Genomic DNA, 23390 nt, shown 5'->3' with positions numbered 1-23390 from the left:
GGTTTTATTATACTGTTTATTTGTTTTATAAGCATTAATTTCTATAACCCACTTCTGGGAATTATTTTTTACTAAAGAAGGGGAATTTAAAAAGTGGTCACGGTGACCACTGGACCCCCAGGCATTTAATAAATAAACTGGTCAAAGCAATTTTTAAACTGGTCATTTGCCCTGTGCCACCGCCTTATTTCTCACCCTGGGAGGAACGAGTTCCATCCTCCTAGATATTTGTACATAATATAACTAATTCAGTTCAGTACAGCTCACCCGTTTTCTAAGAAATTTAATCCGAGAAGAACCAGACGGCCTTGAGCAACTCTACCAAACCCGCCGCGACTAACCCACGGCCCCACCCTACATAAAAGGGGCAAAACTCGAGAGGCGCAACCTCCCATTGGTTTAAAAGGGGGTATGCATCCAAAAATTCCAAAACAAGACAACTTCCACGACCTATTTAAGGAACCCCCACAGGGCACCGTGGGAAAATAAATATAACGAATGGGTTATGGGTAGTTTCCGGCCTTTCAGACGGCCTTGAAACCCGCTATCGCCCTCCATCCTCCAATAGATAAAAAAACCATAAACACTTCACTGCTAAATTTCTGTGGACGAATTTTTATGTCGAAAAAGGGCAAGGAAGGGCTTGAGTAGCCAAAAATAAAAAAAATGGCCAATAAGTCGCCAAAAATTACAGTTATAGGAGCTGGAGTTGTGGGATTATCAACTGCACTTTGTATTCAGGAAAGTTATCCTAATTTAGAAATTAGCGTGGTAGCTGATAAATTTAACCAAGAAACGTTAAGTTCAGGAGCAGGAGGTCTATTTCGACCAGAATTAAATATCGCACCCCATCCCGATATTGCCACGTATACCTCATTAATTTAACTATGTTTTTATAAAATAAAAACACTAATTTAAATTATAATAATTAGAAAATGGTGCACAGATAGCTATACTCGTTACAAGGATATGGTTAATTCGGAAGAATGTTATTTATCAGGGTTTCAAAGAGTTTCGGGCTACCATTTAAACACCCATAGCCAAGAATATTTAAACGTAATATTAATTATCATAATTAATTAAACCTTTAATAATATTAAATAATACGTTTTTGGTTAGAATCCTTTGCTTCAAGAACTAATCCCCGACTTTAGACCTCTCAGAAAATCCGAGTTAGATTCATTCCCACCTGAATTTAAGTAAATACTTAAACTAATTAGCATAAACAAATAAAAAATAAATTAAAAAAACACTGAAACGCGTGCAGATACGGAGTTTTCTATACCACCATAATTACCGATTGTGGTAAATATCTCCCATGGATGAGAAATCAATTCGAAGCCAAAGGGGGCAAAGTTCATAACAGAACAATTAATAATTTTGATGAGGAAAGTTTAATTATCAAATTAAAAAAAGGGGGGATTTAAAATAATTAAAAAATCTCGCAGGTATCACAATGGAGTGATATAATAGTAAACTGCACTGGATTACAGGCTGGAAAATTAGCCAAAGATACGAAAATAGTGCCAATCAGGGGACAAACTATTAAAGTTTGCATAAATTAGGAATAATATCATTAGCTTTTTATCATATTTATTATAATAAATAGCTAATTTTTAGGTCCGTGCACCTTGGATTAAACATTTCTACTATGGAAATGAAAATTACATCATTCCAGGGTAGAATAAATGATTTAATAATTAATTTAAAAAGATTAAATTTAATCTTAATTTATTATAAATACATTAGCATCGATTTAGTTACTTTGGGTGGAATTAAACAATTTGGTAATAGCAACCCCAACATTGACCCTTACGATAGAACAGTTATTTGGGATAGGTGTAAAAAATTGGTGCCAAGTCTTCAGGTAACCATATTAGCTTGAATAATAAGCTTAAACCTTCAATTTAATTTATCTCGCTTTTAGAAAGCCGAAGTTAAAGGAGAATGGGTTGGATTAAGACCATTCCGTCAACCAGTCAGAGTTGAAATGGAATTAATAAACGGCCAAAGCAAAAAATTAAAAGTAGGCCTAACCTACAATAATTTATAAAGTCCTTGATATACTTATATATTACGTTCCGATAGGTGGTTCATAACTACGGACACGGGGGTCATGGTGTAACCTTATCATGGGGTACAGCCAAACACGCGGCTTCCTTAGTGGATCAATTAATTAAAGGATGCCCCAATTCCGCCCTTTAAGGGTTACAATTACCTACCATGGGCGATTATTTACAATTGTAAACAAAATAGGCCTATATTGAAATAAATAATGTTGATTAATTCAAATGTTGGTTTTGTTACGATTATTTTGAAGAGTATGTGTGAAAATCATTCATTTTATCCTCCATTTCAATCATATTGGCGTCCGACTGCAACCAAGCCATAACAGATTCTTGACTGCAAGCGTCATCTTTATTATTAGTGGAAACTTCTTCATTCTTTCCCAATCCGCACAAATCCACATCTTCCTCGTTAATAATCATAATCTCCGATTCTTCATTCAAGACATCCTGAACAATCGAGCCCATGGCTGTTTCCAAAACATTCTCAGTTGGTAACGAAGGTGGACACGTAACAATACCTTGATTGTTTTCATTCAAATGAGTGTTCGATAACGAAACGTCAATAATTTCCGGCATTGGCGCGTAATTTCCGCGTAAATCCGTTGACGTCACGTCGTTCTTATTTAAATCCATCGGTGGCTCTTCTTCTAAGGTTATAATAGGTTCGGATGGAGACTGAGGCGGCCTTTCATCATCATTTTCAACGCTAGTCGCCAAGGAAAGGATGGATTTAACTTCTTTCAAAGCCATATTGATGCTTTCCATCCGATTGGAATTTTGAACCGCGCGTATTAAGTTGTTAATTTCGTTCAAGGCTTCGTTCCGACATTTTTCTAAGTTTTCAATCGTGTCCATTTGAGCTTGAAGCTCCGATAAAGTTTGCGAGCACGACGCGTTCTCGAAGTTACTACTATTCACTTCTTGATGAGGGGGTTGATTGGCGTTATTTTGACTGTTCGTTTCCACTTCCAAGGAATCATCCATAGTTTCTATCGTAACGTTTGTATTTTCTCTTAAATTGTCAACGAGATAGTGAACGTGTTGACATAACCCGAATTTATTTAATGACTCTGGGCAGGAACAAAGGTAGGTATGGACGCAAATTGAGCAATTGTGACAACGTATTTGGCAAGAACAAATTTCCGTCGCTAGCTCCAAGGTGTATACCATTCCGGGATGACATTCGGAAACGATTGTCCAAGTATTGGATGTTAGTTGAGTGATTTTCGAGACGAGTTTAAGTCCCGTTTCGTGCCTTTCTTGGATTAATTCTCGGCTTAAAAATCCTTCATCTTTCATAAACTTGACGAGGATATTTTGGAAACTATCCCGAAACATTTTTAACAGCGCCACCATGACGCGTTCCATCTGATTCGTTTCAACCGCTTTGGTAAAGACATTTTGCAAAGCGTTTCTTGTCGATTCCAAATTGAGGAAGATATTTCCTTCGTCTATTCGGTGGTAACAATAAGCCCAGGTACGCGGTTCGCCGGCATAAAAGTGTTTAAAGTAATTGCCAAAATCTTCCGTGACAGAATCACTGGCAAATTTTTTCAAGCATTCATTTAGCAAGATATTAAATCTTTCGATGCAAATTTCTGTGTGCAACGCTTTGATTGTCTTATAAACCGCGGCTTGGGTATACTGTTCGCTAAGTTGCCCCAAATTTTCCCGCCAAGTTTTGTCAACTTTCCACGGACTGATGACGTAAGGTACGTCTTCATTCGTCACCATTACAGACTTCCACATTGTCAAAACAACATCCGTATCTTCAACCATCAAACTTTTAGGTCTAATTTCACCAGCAACGTTTTTCAAAATTTGAAAAAAGGCACGAAACATTTTCTTGTCTTGTTTGTTACTAATGAAATACGCGACTGGGATAGCGTGCCCTTCATTGTTAGTGACTAAGACGCAAATCAGGCCCAATTCGGCATTCTCCACTATTTTATCAACGCATAATAAATTGTTCTCAATTTCCTTCAACAAATTTTCTTGCAGTTTAGTCACGACTAGTAAGACAAAATCGTCAATATCCAATTGCAGGTTTTGGTTTACAATTCCGCGTGGTTTAAAGAATTTCACTGGATTGTACTCCTTCAATGTTTTGACAGAATCAACCCAAGAGGTAATGGCAACCTCGGAGTTCTCGTACGTTACGTGAAACAAATCGAAAACGTTAAATTCCACGTTTCCAGTAAGGCGATTCGCTAAATCTTTCATTTGTTTGAATTCATTCGAAAGGTTATCCCTGACAGTGTCTAAAATATTAGTTATCGAAGCGCCTTGATTCATTTTTGTTGATAACAAACGTTTCTCTTTCTTTTTAAGCTGAACGTGTTGGATTCCGCAAGTATGTCCGTAATGAGTTTTGCAAAATTTCACTTCAATTTTATTGGCGTATTCCGTCAGTATAAAATGCGAGGTGCAATGACCCCCTATTTTTATCGTTTCTTTCAGTTTACGTTGACCCGTACCCTTAGGTTTAAATTTACCTGACCGATTGCAATAAAAGTAGGTTCTATTTACGTTAAGTTTGCTTTTTTTCGTTCCCGAAAGTTGAATATAATTGCTACGAGTGTGTTTCTCGAGTCTGATTTTCCAATCTTTGTAATCTGATAAAAAAAAAATTGGAAAAGCTTCACAGCCTCAGAAAAAAAATTCGGTGTTTTAATAAATGAGCCTTCAATTTACCTTTTTCATTGCTAAATTCGTGGATGGAATATTCCATATCCATGTTATGACTAGTGCAAAGATGGTCAATTAATTTTTCCATTATCCTACAAGCAAAGTCGCAACCTGGTTCCTTGCATTTTACTGGATTTAATTCTTCCCTCATAGACGTTTTGTGTACAGTTTTGACATGCCGATAAAGATTAGACGCGAAACTAAAGTTCTTTTTACAATACTGACATTCAATCGCTGTTTTATTGGAAGAAGTTTCCATGATGTTGCAACTAAAACTAAAACTGATATCACAACACGTGTGACCGCCGTCAATTTGGCAGAAAGCAGCAGAATACACCAGAAATTTTGAGACAGATGGCGCTCTGAACCTATATATCTTGAAGACATACGGGGTGGGTATGAAAATTGCTAAATCTCGTCCCCCTCACGGTGAAACTTTAACAACAAATTAATGTTGTTAAATTCTTCTTTCCAATGTATCTAAGTTCACAAAATAGACACCATTCCTTTATACTTAAGTTCACTATACAAGTTAGTAGGAGAGTTGTATATCCAAAACATTGGGGGGACGTAATGCTCTCTCATATAAAATAGTATGAACGGTTCTGGCTAAACTTTCCCTTTAAATGGTATTCCTTTGAAAAGAAATATTCAAGGTTTTCTAAAAATAGATACAATAAAAGGGATATTTCAATTTGACAGCAAACTTTCTAGAAAGAAAGAAAAAAAAATTCCCGTACCGCACGGTACTACTGGCCCTGCCCGTTAAGAATCAGTTTTGCAGGTTTTCACCATAATCCCCAAAAGAATGTTACCAGGAAAAGCTGGCTAAACTACCTTCCAAACTAGTTCGGACCCCCATTTTAAATGCCCCAAAATGATGTGTCCCAAAGATAAGGCCACTAGGAAAGTTTTGTATCCAACTGTAACGCATTGGGGAGGAGGGTACATAAAAATGGCACTCTGAAAAGTCCGGGTGGTCAAAGGGTACGTAAGCCTTGGCGTTAGCAGACAGCTATATAGGATAAAAACCAAAATGGCGGGAAGTGATTAGACGTCAGGGGATTTCTTTTCGCATTATTTATCAAGGTAATTAAGGTTTAATTACCTTATATTTAATCTATATTAGTTAAGAAAATGTCCGAAAGTACGGGGGAACCTACGGCAATATTTACAATGCCATTATTAAGCTTCGAACCCGTGAAATTCGTCAAGTCTAGTGATAAACCCAATACAAATGAAAACCAAAACAAGCATTATACAGTAAAACCGACAGAAATACTTGATGGAAAAGCTGCCAGTGATTTTTACAAGGAAGTTATCAGCCAAGAACCGTCCCCATCAACAACAATAATAAACAAAATCCAAGATCAACCACAAAATACAAGGAAAAGGGTTAAAATTAAACAGCTGCCTAAATCTTTACCCTCAACACAAACCGCTAAACCTTGCTCTGTATCAGAATTTCTTAAATTCTGTGAAGAGAATAATGTACCTAAAGTACAACGTGAACTGGAAAATGGTTTTCCAATTAACAGTACCGATAATTACGGATGGACTGGCCTTATGTGCGCCGCCTGTACCGGTGCAAAAAACGTCACCCAATTGTTATTAGAATACGGAGCTAACCCTAATTTTAAGGATGCTAAAGGAAGAACTGCTATGGATTTGGCAACCCTAAAGAACCTCACGAATATAATTCAACTCCTAAACAATTACGAAACCCTCAGACAAAGATATGAAAAAGAACAATCAAAATATAATAAAACAGCTACTGTCATAACCAATTCCGAATTTGATTGCGCAGAATGCAAAGAAACCTTCAAAGATCCCAAAACTAAACACGAAAGATCAATTTACCACCAAATTAACCGGGAATTTAAAGGGGAAAAAACATTTTATCACGTTATGGATAATAATAAAGGATTCCAAATGATGTTAAAGAAAGGATGGGATCAAGAAAAGGGTTTAGGACCATCGGGATCGGGTCAAAAATTTCCAGTTAAAACTATTCTCAAACGTGATAGATACGGCTTGGGTATCAAAGCTAATGAAAAGCCTCGAATTACGCATTTTGACCCTTTTGATTCCTCAGCGGTAGCGAACAAAAGACCTTTATCAGTCAAAAGAACGCGGAAAGAAGAAAAATTACAAAATAAGAAAAGAGAACAGAGAGAACGACTGATAGAAATTAATTTTCGCAAACAGTTTCATTAACATATTTAAATACTTGTTTGATAAAATAAAAAATATATATTTAAAAATTAAAACTTCTTTCTCTCGTTATTTCTTGCAGAACTTTATAGTAAAAATGGAGAAAAATCCAAGTTTAGTTTATCAACAAATTCAGGAAATAGAGGAAATGGCCGAAAAAATTTTGATAACTAAAGATGAATTGATAGATTTGGATAGAAAAAGAAATAAAAATAGGGAAGCTCTAAGGTATATACCGAGATACCTTGAAATAAATAAAAGATTGAGAGAATAATTCGTTAAAACTTAATTAGAGGTATCGCGAATAATGCAAAGAGAGGGGAATCATCAAAGGAATGGGTTTGCTTTGGAAGTATGTTCATCAAACTCAATAGGGAGAAAGCCACCAAAATTATTCAAAAGGGTAACAATAGGAACCTTGAAACGCAATTATCTACTTTAATTACTTTTACTCGACTTAATAATAAAATAAACCCCCCCTAATTTAGATCAAAATCTGTTAGAGGAGGAAGTTACCGCTAGACGAAATGAACTTAAAAACCACGTCAACACATTAAGAGACATGGAAGGAAAACCCGAATTAAAAGGATTCAATCTAAAACCTTTAAGCCAAAATGAGAAGGCCGCCATACAACAAGTTGTTGGATTATAAAATATTGAAATTCCCTCATGAATAAATGATTTTTGTAAAATATATAAGTAATTAAATATGTTCCTAAATTTTGATATTGCGCCTTTCACTCATTAAACGTGTACAGGTGGAATTCATAAACGTCGGACGCAACGCAATTTAGTACAGGCAAGGGCAGGGCGTCGTGCGCAAACGTCTTCCTTTTGCGCACGACACCCTGCCTTTGCCTGTACTAAATTGCGTTGCGTCCGACGTTTATGAATTCCACCTTAAATATAATAAGACAACATTTAAGTATAATGTTATAAAAGTGATATATTTTACTTTTTTTCAATAAGATCATGTTGCATAATGAGCGTGGCAAGCATTTACAAGTGTGAAGGGTAAAATATACATAGACTGGATTTCCAACTGGGGTTTTTTTTATTGAAATGTAGCAACTTTCTGCACTTGTCGAAGTGAGATATCCAAGTTACCAGATTTCATAACAAAAAACACAGTTTCAGTTTTATATTACGTTAGTTTAGTGATATATGTTGATTTTCTCAATTTTTTTTAAAAGCTTTGAATGTACCAATCAGGTAATATTTGGAATTCAGTTGAGTTGTATAATTTAACCCCTTCAATTGGACCTCCGGGTTTCCACTCAAATTTGTACACGCATCTGATAATAATGCACAACAAATATCATTATTAGATATCGAACTTTCAAGTTTATATTCCTCTGTCTACCTCGGATGGTCTTCAGTGACACATTTTTTTATGAACGTCAAAAATTCGTCCAGAAAATTCATGCAGCCTGATGCTGACCACATTCCCTATTTTGTGGTTTTTTGTAAATAAAATTGATTCAATATCATGGGGGGGACAAAATTCTCTAAATGAAATGTACTATATACTAACAAGAGCCATTTTTGGAATTGCACGGGTCCGGAATAAATCAACGGACAAGACTACACCATTGTCATCACGAAAACCACAAAATATTTTTGGAATTCCAATTAGAAATGACTGGGCCCAGAATTTCTTCAGTTTGTACCTTAAAGTATACGATTTCTATACTCAAAACACGATTTGGCCCAATTTTTCTACTTAATTTTAAACCTACACGTTAAAATTCCTCTGTTGCCTGTCAAACTCTATAACCCTCGAAGTTTTTAGCTCAATATATCTATCGGTATTCCCAGTTTTCTCTGGATAGTCTGGCTTTGTGTTGGCATCGAGACCATCAATCTCAGCGGAAAATAGCAACGAATGTCGATTAATGTGAGTTTTAACTACGCAATCGTATTCCTCCCTTTCATTGACAGGTACATCGGTGTTAGGGGGTTCCCCGGGTGTATCTGCAATACATGGCACCTCAGAATACAACACTCGAACCACCTTAAAAGCCCACGACATTACCAGACATCAGGTACTGCTCAAATTTATAACCCCACGATGACATGAGTTTGTCACGCTCAGTTTGTTCAGCGTGTCTTTTATGATCCCTTTCAGTATTAAAACTACACAAGTAAATCACTCCCCGGTATTTAGTCGCGCAAATTATCCAATCATCCTGCCTCTCGTAAGGTGTTAGCATCACCTTGGTTAATAGTCCTCGGTAATTTACAAATTCTACATTTGTTAGCAAAGATTTGTTCTCAATAACCCATTTTAACAAGAAATCTATTCGCTCATTAAGGCCAAACTCTTTCTTAATGGTCCCTGCATAGCCAATGTTCAAATCGTAATAAACAGACTTTGGATCGGGAGGAGGGTAATAGTACTTCATGTAAGCTTTACCGGGGGTATATTCGCGATTGCCATCGACGCAAAAGTACCCAATTTGCTTAGGTTGTCCGTAACGGGGGAATGGTTTATCAGTTCTGAGAGTTACCTGTAAACTATACGCGTTTTTTGGCGCGTCACTGGTAAGCCTTGGCTTTGGCTCGCATCGAGTATCGTGATTAGAACCGTTGTCACGATCGACTTTAAGTTTTTTCCGTACCGAGCCTTCTTCCGACATCAAAATTACGTTTAAAACTCGATAATTGACTTAAACAAGGAATAATTAAATCATAAGGCTGGCCTAAACTAAATACGCCACCGAAACTAAAAACAAACCTTCAAATTATGGGTAGTTCGTCTGCTAGATATTTAGAAATGGACAGCAGCGCTGCCAGACTAGTAAAAATTGGACACTTTTCTTAAATAGATGTTTTATGGGTTTGATAGACTCTAATTTTAAAAAGATATTGAAAAATACCATTTAACTAAAATAAAGAAAGATTTAAAAAAAATTTGTGTGTTTAGAATAACGTTTTTAGTACTTCACTAGAATTTCAAAATGCGCGGGGTCAACCACGTGATTTCAGTTTAGGAAAGATTTCGGTAGACGTCACTACAGGTTCTATCAAAAACCTGTTTTTGCACTGCTGGCGTGTCAATGAGATGGCATTAAATAATCAGGGTAGATATTGAACTTGAAAATTCTTGACACCCGTCTGTCTGCGCATTACAATACATTCCGGGGTTGATTTGTAACGAGTACAGAACCCAACTAAAGTGTTGAGTCGAAGTTTTGGGTGAGTCTTAACGCAAAGTAATTTGCCATAAAGATTATTCTTACAGTGGATATAATAACAGGGCCCTGCAAAAATTAAAGCATTCTCCTAACGATAGTGTGGCTTAAACGAGCCGAATACCTACCTAACATGAATAGATTAGCGGCCGCAGTACAGGATGTGGTCATCGTATCTTTCGCGCGCACACCCATTGGTTCCTTTCGCAGCTTATTGTCCCCCTTGAGCGCCCCTCAACTAGGGTCTATAGCGGTGGAAGCCGCCGTCCAACGTGCGGGCGTTAAAAAGGAGGATATACAAGAAGTCTACATGGGCCAGGTTCTTCAAGGTCACGCGGGTCAAGCACCCGCCAGACAAGCCGCACTCGGAGCCGGACTTTCTAAGACAACACCCTGCACTACCATCAATAAAGTTTGCGCCTCCGGCATGAAGGCCATAATGTTGGCCGCTCAAAACTTGGCCTTGGGCCAACAGAACATCATGGTAGCTGGAGGAATGGAAAGCATGTCCAACGTTCCCTATTACATGAAACGAGGGGATAGCCCTTACGGCGGTGTGCTTCTTGCCGACGGAATCGTGTCCGATGGTCTAACTGACGTGTACAACAAATTTCATATGGGAAACTGCGCGGAGAACACCGCCAAGAAAATGAACATTTCCAGAGCTGAACAAGACGAATTTGCTATCAACAGTTACAAACGCAGCGCGGAGGCAACTAAAAACGGCGTCTTCAAGGATGAAATCGTACCAGTGACCATTGCCGGCAAGAGGGGAAAACCAGACACAGTAATCAATGAAGATGAAGAATACAAGAAAGTCAGCTTCGAAAAGATGTCCTCATTGGCTACCGTTTTTCAAAAGGACGGTGGTACCGTGACGGCGGGTAACGCGAGCACATTGAATGACGGCGCGGCCGCGTGCGTCATGATGAACCTCAAAACCGCCGAGAAGCTCAAACTGAAACCATTGGCCAGAATAGTCTCATTCGCGGATGCCGCGACTGATCCGATTGACTTCCCAATCGCACCAGCATTTGCCGTCCCTATAGTCTTAGAGCGTGCTGGGTTGAAGAAAGAGGACGTATCAATGTGGGAGATAAACGAAGCCTTCAGCGTCGTCGTTCTCGCGAACATCAAGCACTTGGACATTGACCCCAATAAGGTTAACGTTAATGGTGGAGCCGTTAGTTTAGGACATCCCATCGGTATGTCAGGGGCGCGTATAGTTACCCATATGGCTTCGAGGTTAAATGCTGGAGAGTATGGTTTAGCTAGCATTTGTAATGGCGGTGGGGGAGCGTCGGCCATCTTGATTCAGAAGATGTGAAATATTCATTCAAAATAATCTTCAAGTGTCTTACTCAATATATTATTTTTGTATAATTTATCTATTAGGATATAATATTCGTATAATAAAGACTTTCAATTGTTTATATAAATTAATTCCAAATTCAATCTTTCCTCATTCATTTCCGACAATTGCCAACGTTTTTCTTCTAGGCACCCTTCGCTAAACCCTTAATACCTCAACAACCATTATGGCAACCATCAACGATGTTTATATCGTATCGGGCGCCCGTACTCCCATTGGTGCTTTCCAAGGGTCATTGTCAACTGTTCCCGCGACCAAACTCGGGTCCATTGCCATTGAGGCGGCGGTGAAACGGGCTGGTATCCCCAAAAAGGCGGTTCAAGAAGTTGTCATGGGCAATGTCTTGCAATCTGGATTAGGACAAGCACCAGCTAGACAGGTATGTCTTAGGCCGAGGTTTTAAGTTAGCAACGCGCTATAACGAGTCAGTTGGTTAGGCATTACTAGGAGCCGGATTGGACAAGTCCACGACTTGTTGTACTGTCAACAAGATGTGCGCTTCAGGCATGAAGGCCATTATATTGGCCGCGCAAAGCTTAATGGTCGGTCAGAATGACGTGGCGGTTGCTGGGGGTATGGAAAGCATGTCCAACGCGCCTTATTTACTCAAAAGAGGGCAGACACCCTACGGAGGTGTTAAACTCGATGATGCCATCTTAAAGGATGGACTGACTGACGTCTACGAGCAAGTACGATGATAGTCTTTTCAATTCCAAGTCTTCGCCAAAGACTATAAACCCGTATTTTAACTCTGGACAGTTGCACATGGGAGAATGCTGCGAAATTGTAGCCAAGAAGATGCAACTCACCAGGGAAGCTCAAGACGCATACACCATCCTAAGCTACGAGAGATCATTGGCGGCCCAAAAATCGGGATTGCTGGCCAAGGAAATTGTACCAGTTACTGCCCCACCCAAGAAACGCGGAGATTCCGAAACCGTGGTAACGGAAGACGAAGAACCAGGATTAGTCAAGTTCGACAAGATCCCTTTGTTGAAACCCGTTTTCGTAAAAGAGGGCGGTACCGTAACAGCCGCTAACGCTAGCGCCCTTAACGATGGTGGAGCCGCTGTTGTCCTGATGACAAAGAAAGGCCTTGATACCCACAAAGTTGAACCTTTAGCCAAGATCATCGCCTTCGCGGACAACGCTATTGACCCGGTCGAATTTTCCATCGCTCCAGCGGGCGCTGTTCAGAAGATATTGGATAAAACAGGGTTGAAAATAGCCGATATTTCCATGTTTGAGCTGAACGAGGCCTTTGCCGTAGTCGCCTTGGGTAACTTGAAGTTGCTTAATATCGAGGATACCACGAGGGTTAACGTTAACGGAGGAGCTATAAGTCTCGGTCACCCTATTGGTATGTCCGGTGCCCGTATCGTCTTGCATTTAGCGCTAAATTTACAAAAAGGGCAGTACGGAATGGCCGGTGTTTGTAACGGAGGTGGCGAGGCTTCCGCTATACTAATTCAGAAATTATAAGTACAATAATTTATGTTAATTTATAGGATAAAACCTGTCACGCTAAGCTATCTTGGGTAAGGGAAAAGGTATAATAGATTTATAGGAATTATTGGCACGTATTTATATAAAAATTTCTAAAACTGTTAATTGTTATGATAAATATGTTATTTTGAAGTTAGCAACAGCTTAAAGGCCAGTTTTTTTGGAAAAATATTTATATTTTGAATTAAAATAATTGTTTCGGTACGAAGTTGTTCTTTTTTATAATTATAAGCTTATAATATACAGGATGCTTCAAAAAGGTGGTTAATTAATCCCTTTAAGGTAAGGTGGTTAGCCCCTCGTCGCTTAAAGTTAATCAATGACGTTTCATATACATCACTCCACGACCAGCTCTCGGTGACCAGTCGCACTCACACTTTTTGGTAATGGTCATGCTTCAACAATTTTCAAGTAAGGTTACGGCTAGGGGTCATATACACGCAAGGGGGTTGACTATACGCCTCCATTAAAATTCTGCCCGCTAAATTAAACAAATTACGAATTAATTTTGTGCACGCACCCTTTATTAACAAATATATAACAATATTTAATTAATTACTCCAATATTTAAAGAACCTTGAAGTTTAGTTTCCCGTATATATTAACTCGGTAAATATCATCCCATTCCCTTTGTTCGAAAGCTCGAAAAATAAATTATTTTCAAGGAGTACGGTGAGGGGGTTGAAACCGTGAACTACTGATAATCCGTAATAAAGTTAGTCGACCTCCAAGTTAGAAAATAGATTCGACTTCAAATAACAATAATTCGATACAATATACGATTTTTGACGTCAGTATAGACAACCTTCTAAAATAAATCCACGCCTATCCAGGAAATCTAAAATATATTATCAACAGGACGGAATTGAATAAATTATAATATCCGATGGAATATACAGATTGTCCCTTAAAGGGTGGTGAGACCTACGGGTTCTATTGTCCACAAAGTTTGGTTCTATGACATTTTGTTCTAAGAACACTGTTCACAAGTTATGTTTGAAGTGTTTTAGCTATGACCCCCTTAATTAAATTAGCAACTAGTTCTCATACAAATATAATGGCGCTAGGCGGCGGCACTTAACAATCGCCTACTGAAGGGTAGGGGCTGGGAGACTCATTGCAGCAGCTAGGTCGCCCATATTACCTCTTTTCTCCCAACTCGGATCAGAACTATTCTAGCCCCGTGACAGTAAATTATATATTCGTATGATAATTGAATACACTCAAAGTAAAGGCCAGTAAAATTAAAGGTTGATTTAGTTAATATAAATATAGAGAAAGAAATACCGCTATCTAATCAACAGTTAGTGATAATTTATATTAAGGAAACCAAAACCATTTTCTTTCTTGCAACGTCAATATGTGGGTGCGGGGGAAGCGGGATTATGGATGGGACATGGGAGAGTCTCACAGTCACGTCAAATCAACCCTGGGACGGTTCATCTTAACTCGAGAAGTAATATAAACGATAAATATAAAACACCCGAGTGATGTCGAATAAGAAGGAAGTGTCTAATCTCAATAAACACTCCAAGTAAGAATAATAACAAGTTGGCAACTGCAAGATATCGTAGAGTCTTGGGACCATTGTTAACCCGAGAGTGCTTACAGCTTTTCTACACAACAAAATAGTCTTGCCAAAGACAGAATCACGCAAGCTCTGCCCCATGAGCGCGTAAGGACATTGGATCGTTTTATCCGTTAATTTTTCAAGCTGTTAAAGAATTGCAAGTTAAATCCGAGAGAACAGTATGGGGCTAAATCAGTTAAATATACACAAATATTGTTCGAATACCGATTTAACTTAATTATCTATCAATTCGGATAGAAAAACTTAGGGTTGTAAATTTTCCGGAAAAATAAAACGCGGAAAATTTTCCGGAAAGTTTTCCGGAAAATTTTCCTCTTCGCGGAAAATTTTCCGCTAATCGGAAAAATATAAAACTAGCAATTATGTGAGCTTTGAGTCAATTTATCTAACTTTTAAAGATTTAAAACATTCTCCAGTTATTTTGCCATCTTTAGTAGATTTTTTAAAGTAATACCAAATATTAGTGGTTGATTTTCCCATAATTTGTGACTTTAAACAGGGTTAACAAACTTAATAACATTAACAACATAACACCTTGTTTCCCTTACAATGACGCAGACGATCACTATCCTTTATGCCTGATAATTTTAGTTTCACTTGGGTCTCTTAACGGTTAGGTCTCGACTCTCTAACGCCTTATACCGTCATAAGAGCAAACAGTAACCCTATGCATGCAAACGATAGCCAATGAGTGAGCTTTTCTTTTGCTACAGAGAATAGGGGTCACTAGACTCTGTGCCCTTGGACAATTTTTTACCCCTCCGAATTCACCTAAAACCAAATAATGAATGTTTTGAAAAGAAAAGCAATTGAAAAATTTTAAAGTTTTAACTTTTTAATTGAAAAACCGGTAGCGGAAAAATACGGAAAATTTTCCGGAAAAATATAGCTCGGTCATTTTCCGGAAAATTTTCCGAGCGGAAAATTTTCCGCGGAAAATTTTCCGACTCACAACCCTAGAAAAACTCCTTTTCCCTATAGAAATTCTGATACCATCTGTATTCAGTTGGCCAGAAACTATCAAATAAGTATGAGAAAAACCTTCAGTTACGGAGGGGTTTAAAATGCATCGAATTTGTTAAGGATTTTGTCGAATACTCGAGAGTCCCCTATATACTCTAGAAGCTTACGTTATCATCAACATTAGACTCGACTAATTTTCGGCGAGACTGTAAGAGACAGATTACGATATTGTGTATAGAAATTTATTATCAAAACGAGCTACGATTGGTTCGACTGAAACATTCGATTCTAGAGAGGCTGTTTACGAGTCAACTTATCTTGCTATATATATATTCGAGAGATTTCTGTTTTCGAAATCAATATCTTTAGTTCTGCAAAACCCTCAAAAGACTGAGTTTCTATGTTTAGATTCGCTATATGGTGCATGCACTCCTACCCCTGAAGAAACGATAAAAATTTCAATTGCATCTAGGTGCAATAAAAATATTTTTCTTCTTGAGGTTTGCATAAACCAAAAAATATCCGGTAGGGTCATGGCCCGTGAACTCGCGTAATGACTCTTTAGTATCTCTGTTCTTAAAGCAACTTTAGTTCGTCTCTATGAAATATTATTTGTCTAAGATGAAAATGTGGGATGGCGGGCTTTTTTTTTTTTTGAATTATGATCCGGTTAAAAAAAAATAACATTTGAGACAGGCTTTACGCTACGTTAAGTTTTCTTATTTATTTTTTAAATCCTTTCTCGCTTTGCTTTTCGGTGACAATAAAAAAAAACCTTAGGCCTAACGTAGTCGTTAAATCTTTTTCTTTAATATTTATTAGGCATATTACAGTCCTGTTATTTTTGCCGCATCAATTTCGAATGTCCTGGTTGCTTTCAAAGGCTTACGTCTCCAATTCCATAATTTAGGCATAAATGAGAAGTTTTCAGAGCCTTTTCTAAAAGGTTTTTGACCACAAGTATATACGTTTTCTTTGTTAGCACCTAGTACTTAAGAATATCAACGTCCCTCCTAAATAACACCCGCAGTTTTAGCATCGTAATGGTTACGGCAATCATCACAGCCAGTAAATATATAAATATAAATATAGGTCTATTAAGGTCAACTAAATATCTTTAAATTCAATATGCAAAATACGGCGTCGAGGAAAACATTAAGGTTGGTAATAAGCCTTCATGATTGAGGAAAGACGCTAACACTCTGCTGCCATATTTCATAAAACAGTTTGATAGTACGTGCTATACTGATGGTGCAACGGTTTCTTTTTTTACTGACGGTGGTGATTCCATTTCGCAAGGGGCAGGGAAAGCGACTTGGGAGTAAAAAAAATGGAAAAATGCAGAACAGATGGTGGTTCGTGCAACTGGCGCATATTTGGGCGGGGGTCGAAGATTAGGAGTTATGCAAAGAAAGCGTGTAAAGAGGAGGGAAATTCCATTTTTCTAAAGACACTACACGCTCGCTACTGGTGCGTGGAATGCGGTAACACGCCGTTAAGAAATAAACCATCTTAATTATTAAACAAAAACCGTTTCAGGAACTCCCCAAAGTTCTCTAACCATAAAATGCTAAGAATTTCGCCTTTCTTTCGGAACTCCGGACCTAAGAAGACGCGTAGCGGCGTATGCCTAGGAGAGAAGAGAGACTCAAAAATAAAAGATAAATATCCGGATGGATTTGACACCCCCTCAAAAATACGTAAAAAAGAAGAACGTTCCGAAGAGGAGTGACTCGAGACTTCATCCTCGAACTTTGAACCCATTGCGGGCTTGGGCTAAAAGATTATTAGAAGATTTAATATAATCCTCGTATATGGTTCTAATTTCAATCAAGAGGAAGATTAAATTTCAGTAGGAAAATATTTTTTATTTTTTTAAAGGGAGAGTAAAAGGATGAATTTACAGTTAGGTCCTAGAACCCACGTGTTAGTGTTGGAACATTCCTGAAGGGGCTTAAACTCTAGATCCAGTGATCGATTAATTCAGAATGTATCGCAACATTGAATCGCCTTAGAACCCCTAAGTAGTAAATAAGCCCATAAGAAACCAACTAACTTAATTACACTGGCAACGAAGTTGAACGAACAGGAGCCTGGAGCAACAGGCACTGGTGTCAACGTCACTAGAGTCTAGGTAGTGAGAATTAAACAGCCTTCTCAGCGTTTAATAGTGCTGTTAGGTGACTTCATCTACCGAGTATATACCCCCTGTTCTCGAGATTTAAAGCTCACAACGTTCGTATAAAATGCTCCAACTATTTCGTAATATTAAAGAAAGCGCGTCATTGCACGTGCACATTTAGGCTTAGGAAGGGGATGAAATGACGTTGAACGCGAAGGAGGTTGAACTAGATGACGCACGGAAAGGTCGGGGCGAAGGGAATCTACGCGGAACTAGCTTGCTCACAACATTAGTGTTAAGACTACTTTTTTTTCAGGACTTCAGTACTTGGGCCAATCTTCAAAGTTTTCCCACCGAGATCAAATGACTCCCCGCTCTTGGCCCGATCCCGTTTTTCGAGACAACCCCAAAAACATACCCCCGAAACCCACTCTAACCCCCGGGGACAGGGTACCTACCATATACGTGTTGAAATTCCCGTCTGGATCTTCAAACTGGCGTGGTGCAGCTCAGGGACTCTCTGGGGGAATTACTAAAGAATCCCGGGCAGAATTTTTTTATGGGAGAAACAGGGACATAACAACACTACAAGCTCGGGGGATCTCCCTCCAAAATAAGGCGGCAATAAAGGCCCAATAAAAAGATGCGTTGTCAAATTATAGCGAGCCCATTTCTCAAAAAACCGAAAATCAAAACAAGAATTTTTGCATTTCAAGGATCTCCCCGCCTAACACCATGCAGGAACTGCATCAACATCTTGGGAAATGTTTTTTTTTTCTGGTCCTTGCTAAACCTAATGTTAGGGTTAGATGTTTAGAACCAGTTCAGCTTGTTGTTTTGTTCGTAAGTATAGTGTTATAGAGAGAATAGATTGGCCTATTTTTGGTCTATTTTATGATGGAGAATTTTACAGAGAGTAAGCGGGACTTGGACGTTTAGTGGGAAAGTTCAAGGAAACCAGAGAAAACGTTCAAACATAGAATGATATTTCACGGCATATCCTAAATTGATTGGACAATAACTGACCAGCACACTGATAAGTTTCATCAAAGATAATAATTCCAAGTGTCACCTCTAATCTCCCTCTATTTCTAATTCATAATCTCCGTACTTCTTAAACCAATTCAGCAAACAATCACCATATCATTTGAACTTTATTTCTAAAATATATTTTAAATTGCAAAAAAAAGCTCATCTTATCCGAAGTTAGTGACCTAACAGGTTCAATAGCCACCCATTATTGCCGCTAAGTACTAAGGCTGTGTACTAAGGCATATTGTACGCACCCCTAAAAAATTATCTCTATATTTATAAGCAGACTGATAAAAAGGCCCCGGGAAAAAAAAAATAAGATATCAGTTTATTAAACTTAGAAAACACACGTATATATATTAATAACGAAACCTGAGAAATTGGCATTATGCTTTTGAGGTCAAAAAATAAGATAAAAACGATTTTGATGTTATTTATCTCGGTAGACTGGGAATTAGACAGATCCTATAGCTTTTATATAGCGGAAGAATTACAATTCCGATAAAATATCGAAGGGGGATTTAATTACCCTATAGTAGATACCGATATAAAAGGAAAAAAACAAGCCCTACCATGATCCTGCCCATTTATTAAATGTTTCAAATAAATGCAAATATATCAAAGGATGAATGACGTTCCCTTATACTGAAACGAATAATAGTTCTTTGTAAAGAAGATTTCTAAGCCTAATCAGATTTCTAAGCCTAATCAGAAGTGAGATGAGACTAGAAGTGAAGGGCTCTAGCATTGGTAGTAGATCCTGGCATTAGTGAACAAATTTGAGGATTTTATGCCGCTTCAATCGCGCCTACGCTAGAGAGAAAAAAATTGGTCGAGTTCCAAAAAAATTTCCTACCCCCTTCCCCTCAACCTAAAGCGGCGAAACACGGACGCGGGTGCTTGAATCTAGTTCGGCCGTCTATCACCGCGAGCGTCTCACGTTTTGGAGGGGAAATTCTGAAACCGCCACTAGAGGGCCAACCGTTGGGTGTGTTATCAAGAATATTCACTTTCACCGAGTGAAGAATTTGGTTAGCTCAGTATTTCTAGTCTCATCTCACTTCTGGCCTAATAAATAACAGTCCGTTGTAAAAACTATTGCTAAGCCTAATTATTATCAGTCCGGTGTAAAAAATGTTAAGCCTAATTTAAGAATTGCAATTGGATCGTCTTGACAGACGTTGTATCTTCATGTTTTTGGAGTTTTCAATTTCAAATTAGGCTTAACAACTAACTATAAGAATTGAACGATTCCCGACGATTCTAACAATCATCTTCCCTTTAAAAAATATAAATATAAATATAAAAGTTCAATTCATATCTGATGTTTTTCATTTTTTTCAAACTCATCACTCCTACTATTATATATCCTAAATACGAAAATAAAAATACACTAAATCACAACAAAACTCTGTATCAAATAAAACAAAAATATTAGTAAAAAGGGGTCGTTGAACCATCATTAAAAATATATAACATAGGAAATACAATATATCCGGCATTTAGCGGGTGGTTTAGGGGCACCTAAAGGGCTCCCAGAGATCTTACCCCATTAATAAAAGGGGGCACACCTGCCAGCTCACCCTTCCGGGATTTTTTTAAACCAGGGAGTTAAATAGCAGTTCATATAATATTTTCTTTTTTTCTATCCACACAAAAACATTGAAACATTAAATGTCCCCTTGATTAACCCGGCGAGTTACCCAACACGAAGGGGTAAAGAAAAAACCGCCAATTCGGCACGCTTCCACGACCATGAGCACGCTATTATGCCACTCTCTTTTTTTGGCGGGCTTTTTAACCCTAATTAATTTTTAACAAGGATGAATAAACTAGGATTGGTTGCGCGGATTCAACGGATTTGGGAACCCACTTTTCCGATTTCTACATGGGGGCCCGAAATTGAACTCGTGACAAATACACTTCCTGTACACGGTATAACTGATATTTAATAATATATCATTAATTTAACCCTATACTAAATATTCCATTAGCAAAATCTCACGGGAAATGGCGGGAAATTGAAAAGGGGTACCTTTAGGGTTTATTCTAAGTACACGTGGTTAGCGTTTTTAAGTTTTGGCGCGAAAAGATTCCGTTAAACAATTTTGGCGGAAAAAAATTTTATTTTCACTTTACAGGGGAGCTGCCCGTATAAAACCAAACCCTCCTCTTTGATAAAACCTGATAAAAGTGATTCGTCGACGTATCTGATTGTTGTTAAGGGTTCTTAATAAATTGAATAACTTTAGTTCGCGAGAACTTATTCAAAAAATAATTCCCATTAAGAAGAAACCTTGAAAATCATTTTAAATTCGTGTATTATAGACTTTGAGACAGCTTCGCGGAGCTAAGAGCTACAGACGTCGTCGTCTTGAAGGCATCGAGAAGAACCTTGTTAAAAACGGCCTTCACAAAATAGCCGAGCCCCCAAATAATATAATATCCATAGATTTGGATTCAGAAGTAAATTACCTCAAAGTTAACCATTAAAATAAGAAATTGCTAAAAGATGGGTACTGCCAGTACTGCCCATAGAGTAGTGTACTCAGTACTACAAATGCAAACGTCATACCCTTCTATCTCTTACCTCAGTGTCATCCCCCTACTAGGTATCCCCTCTTAAAACACCCAGTAGATCGCATAGTAAAAAAGAAATGATAGCATCGAGTTAATTCCCTTCTGATAGATTACAATTTATAATGAATTAAAAAAAGTACCCAAATGTAAAGAAAATTCCGGCAGTTACCTCTGCATTTACTAGGAAATGATTTCCATAAAATGCTATACGTAATTACTAACCTTGGCCATAAGCTAACGAATTTACGTACCTATACCGAAAGCTATTTTTTTAAACGAGAGAGAGAGAGATTAAAGTGGAAACTTTCTTAAAATTCACGTCAGGTACTACAGACTGAATCATTTAAGACTATATTATTTTTCCAAATCGAAGATCAACAAGATTATATAGTTAAGTTAAAATTTAAAAACATCTTCGAAGATTAATTTAAAAATTGGGAATTCCGAGAAATTTAAAATTCTGGTCCTATTTATTAGCGGGCAGTTGGCGGAAGAAAGATAATAAATTGTTTAAGGAAAATACAGGGTGTTAATTTCCAAAAAGGGTGGAAGAACCAAAGTACAGTGGATTCTATATAGTCAGATATATACTTCTCTTCAATATATCCTTTTTTCTTTGAGCTTACTTCCATCAACGAAACATGACAGTACCTACATACTTTATCTTATAATTTAGCACCTAAATTAACACTTTTAATTAGAAACAATACTTAAAAGCTCTCGCTGTATCTCAGGCGCAAATTACCTTGACCTAAGCACACCCCTAAATCACGCCTTATGAATAATGGAAATTTTGCCACTTACATTTAGTGACGGTGCACTCGAATCCACCACTAACAGTCAGTAGTCTACCAGTCGAAAAACGTTACCTTGGAAAATTCTTACCTACATAAGAAAAAAGAAAAAATAACATAGTTATTAGTCTTTCCGAAATGAATTTGATACGAAGTAAATTAAACGTAAAAATTATCATATTTTATAATTTCAATTTGTCAAAGTGAAATAGGCAACGGTAACCTAAATTTTAGTGCGTATACAGTGTTTGTTCAAGATACGGAATTTTAGTAAATATTACCATAAATTAATGATCTATTGTTCACTTATCGCGGTATTACAATATCTAATATCTTCGGATTAGCCTACTTCTGTCATTATCTTCGTTTTTTCTTTCAAAGAAATATACGCGAGTTCTAAAGGTACGGTAAAAAACGATTATAGACGTTAATTACAGGGTGCGTTTAAAATATAAATCCAGTTTTTTTTTTTACTGGAATTAACTAACTCGAAAATTCTATTTTAATATTTTGTCGCGAATTACGGGCCTATAGGTTAAACGGTAATTAACATTAATCAAACTTCAATTTGATACCGCAATGACGTCAATATTCCAAGGAACATTGGCGACTTTCAACAGAAATCGAAATTTAATACGGTCTATTACCATATCAAACTTTTCATTCACAGAATTATAATTTCTCTTCTGGAATGGTCTATGCCATGTCACAATGATACCCCCAGGTTTAGCATGAATTCATAAAGGTATCACCAAAGACAAATATAAATGTGGGAAAGTACAGCTAGCCTGATAATTAAATGTTCCACAGGGAAATTTAACGAATAAAAGATTAGTATATCTAGATAGGCTTATGGCAACTTTAACAAATGCACCTAGGCCTAGCAAGCATCAATTGAATCTTGTTGAGGCGAGGGCGGAGAAGAGGTTTTTACTGTTACTATCGGTCATTGTTAGTTTATAGGTTTTCTAGTTCAACGAACCACAATTATTCATAAGTTGTCTTCTCTCCATTCTGATGGATTATCCGTATAAAAATACATACATAGGTATATGATATTTTTGTTATCTGAAATTTCAGAATGTCGGGAGGCCGTTTCATGATATATTGTATAACCCAAAGCATACTTTTCAGAGTACTTTTTACGTTCGCATCATTCGATATGTCACCGCGATGTTTCGGTTTTTATTTATCGATTCTTCCCCCTATTTTTGCCCCCCTTATAATCTCATGGGTTAATGTCTTTGATTACACAGTCGTAATCC

At 37.6% G+C, this 23390-nt stretch overlaps 9 protein-coding genes and 1 long non-coding RNA gene across 16 annotated transcripts in view; 7 read left to right on the top strand and 3 right to left on the bottom strand.

Moving 5' to 3' along the window:
- Positions 1-23390, top strand: part of LOC149658613 (uncharacterized) — a 123535-nt gene that overhangs the window by 30004 nt on the left and 70141 nt on the right. The gene's annotated exons all lie outside the window — the stretch shown is intronic.
- The window catches only part of LOC149658615 (uncharacterized), a 75017-nt gene that overhangs the window by 13505 nt on the left and 38122 nt on the right, over positions 1-23390 (bottom strand). For both annotated transcript variants that reach the window (XR_016369856.1, XR_016369857.1), the window contains exon 3: positions 22136-22216. The gene's annotated coding sequence lies outside the window, so the exon portion shown is untranslated. The remainder of the gene's footprint in view (positions 1-22135; positions 22217-23390) is intronic.
- Positions 314-2292, top strand: Daao1 (D-amino acid oxidase 1). The gene is made up of 9 exons (XM_089844236.1): positions 314-866; positions 933-1056; positions 1120-1199; positions 1268-1389; positions 1450-1550; positions 1621-1679; positions 1750-1867; positions 1928-2026; positions 2089-2292. Exons 1-9 carry the CDS (start codon positions 667-669, stop codon positions 2203-2205), a joined length of 1020 nt encoding a protein of 339 aa, XP_089700362.1. The 5' UTR covers positions 314-666; the 3' UTR covers positions 2206-2292.
- Positions 1673-5122, bottom strand: LOC149658622 (uncharacterized). The gene is made up of 2 exons (XM_089844221.1): positions 4764-5122; positions 1673-4684 (listed from the first exon to the last, which is right to left on the bottom strand). The coding sequence occupies exons 1-2, from the start codon at positions 5014-5016 to the stop codon at positions 2310-2312; spliced, it is 2628 nt and encodes an 875-aa protein (XP_089700347.1). The 5' UTR covers positions 5017-5122; the 3' UTR covers positions 1673-2309.
- On the top strand, positions 5688-7697 carry Pdrg1 (Pdrg1 prefoldin-like subunit). The gene is made up of 4 exons (XM_089844205.1): positions 5688-5846; positions 7054-7199; positions 7265-7374; positions 7460-7697. The coding sequence occupies exons 2-4, from the start codon at positions 7069-7071 to the stop codon at positions 7621-7623; spliced, it is 405 nt and encodes a 134-aa protein (XP_089700331.1). The 5' UTR covers positions 5688-5846; positions 7054-7068; the 3' UTR covers positions 7624-7697.
- LOC149658621 (G patch domain and ankyrin repeat-containing protein 1 homolog) lies at positions 5845-7027 on the top strand. Its single transcript, XM_089844204.1, has one exon. The coding sequence runs from the start codon at positions 5895-5897 to the stop codon at positions 6972-6974; it is 1080 nt and encodes a 359-aa protein (XP_089700330.1). The 5' UTR covers positions 5845-5894; the 3' UTR covers positions 6975-7027.
- On the bottom strand, positions 7898-9727 carry Rai1 (Rat1 Interacting Protein 1). Its single transcript, XM_089844234.1, has 5 exons — positions 9007-9727; positions 8711-8945; positions 8506-8641; positions 8335-8420; positions 7898-8266 (listed from the first exon to the last, which is right to left on the bottom strand). The coding sequence occupies exons 1-5, from the start codon at positions 9608-9610 to the stop codon at positions 8158-8160; spliced, it is 1170 nt and encodes a 389-aa protein (XP_089700360.1). The 5' UTR covers positions 9611-9727; the 3' UTR covers positions 7898-8157.
- Positions 10029-11608, top strand: Acat1 (Acetyl-CoA acetyltransferase 1). Its single transcript, XM_089844232.1, has 2 exons — positions 10029-10169; positions 10231-11608. The coding sequence occupies exon 2, from the start codon at positions 10299-10301 to the stop codon at positions 11490-11492; it is 1194 nt and encodes a 397-aa protein (XP_089700358.1). The 5' UTR covers positions 10029-10169; positions 10231-10298; the 3' UTR covers positions 11493-11608.
- Positions 10029-13247, top strand: LOC149658617 (acetyl-CoA acetyltransferase B, mitochondrial-like). The gene is made up of 4 exons (XM_089844233.1): positions 10029-10169; positions 11666-11916; positions 11975-12226; positions 12297-13247. Exons 2-4 carry the CDS (start codon positions 11704-11706, stop codon positions 13017-13019), a joined length of 1188 nt encoding a protein of 395 aa, XP_089700359.1. The 5' UTR covers positions 10029-10169; positions 11666-11703; the 3' UTR covers positions 13020-13247.
- On the top strand, positions 15639-21862 carry LOC149658616 (uncharacterized). Its single transcript, XM_089844248.1, has 4 exons — positions 15639-16757; positions 16824-17067; positions 17137-18562; positions 18633-21862. Exons 2-3 carry the CDS (start codon positions 16928-16930, stop codon positions 17327-17329), a joined length of 333 nt encoding a protein of 110 aa, XP_089700374.1. The 5' UTR covers positions 15639-16757; positions 16824-16927; the 3' UTR covers positions 17330-18562; positions 18633-21862.

The sequence above is a fragment of the Phalangium opilio genome, unplaced genomic scaffold (genome assembly GCF_054372755.1).
Source record: "Phalangium opilio isolate 3A_F unplaced genomic scaffold, DU_Popi_V2 ptg000075l_1, whole genome shotgun sequence".
Classification (NCBI taxonomy): Eukaryota; Metazoa; Arthropoda; class Arachnida; order Opiliones; family Phalangiidae; genus Phalangium; species Phalangium opilio.
The sequence above is the reverse complement of the archived record's forward strand: the minus strand, read 5'-3'. Positions and strand labels throughout refer to the sequence as shown.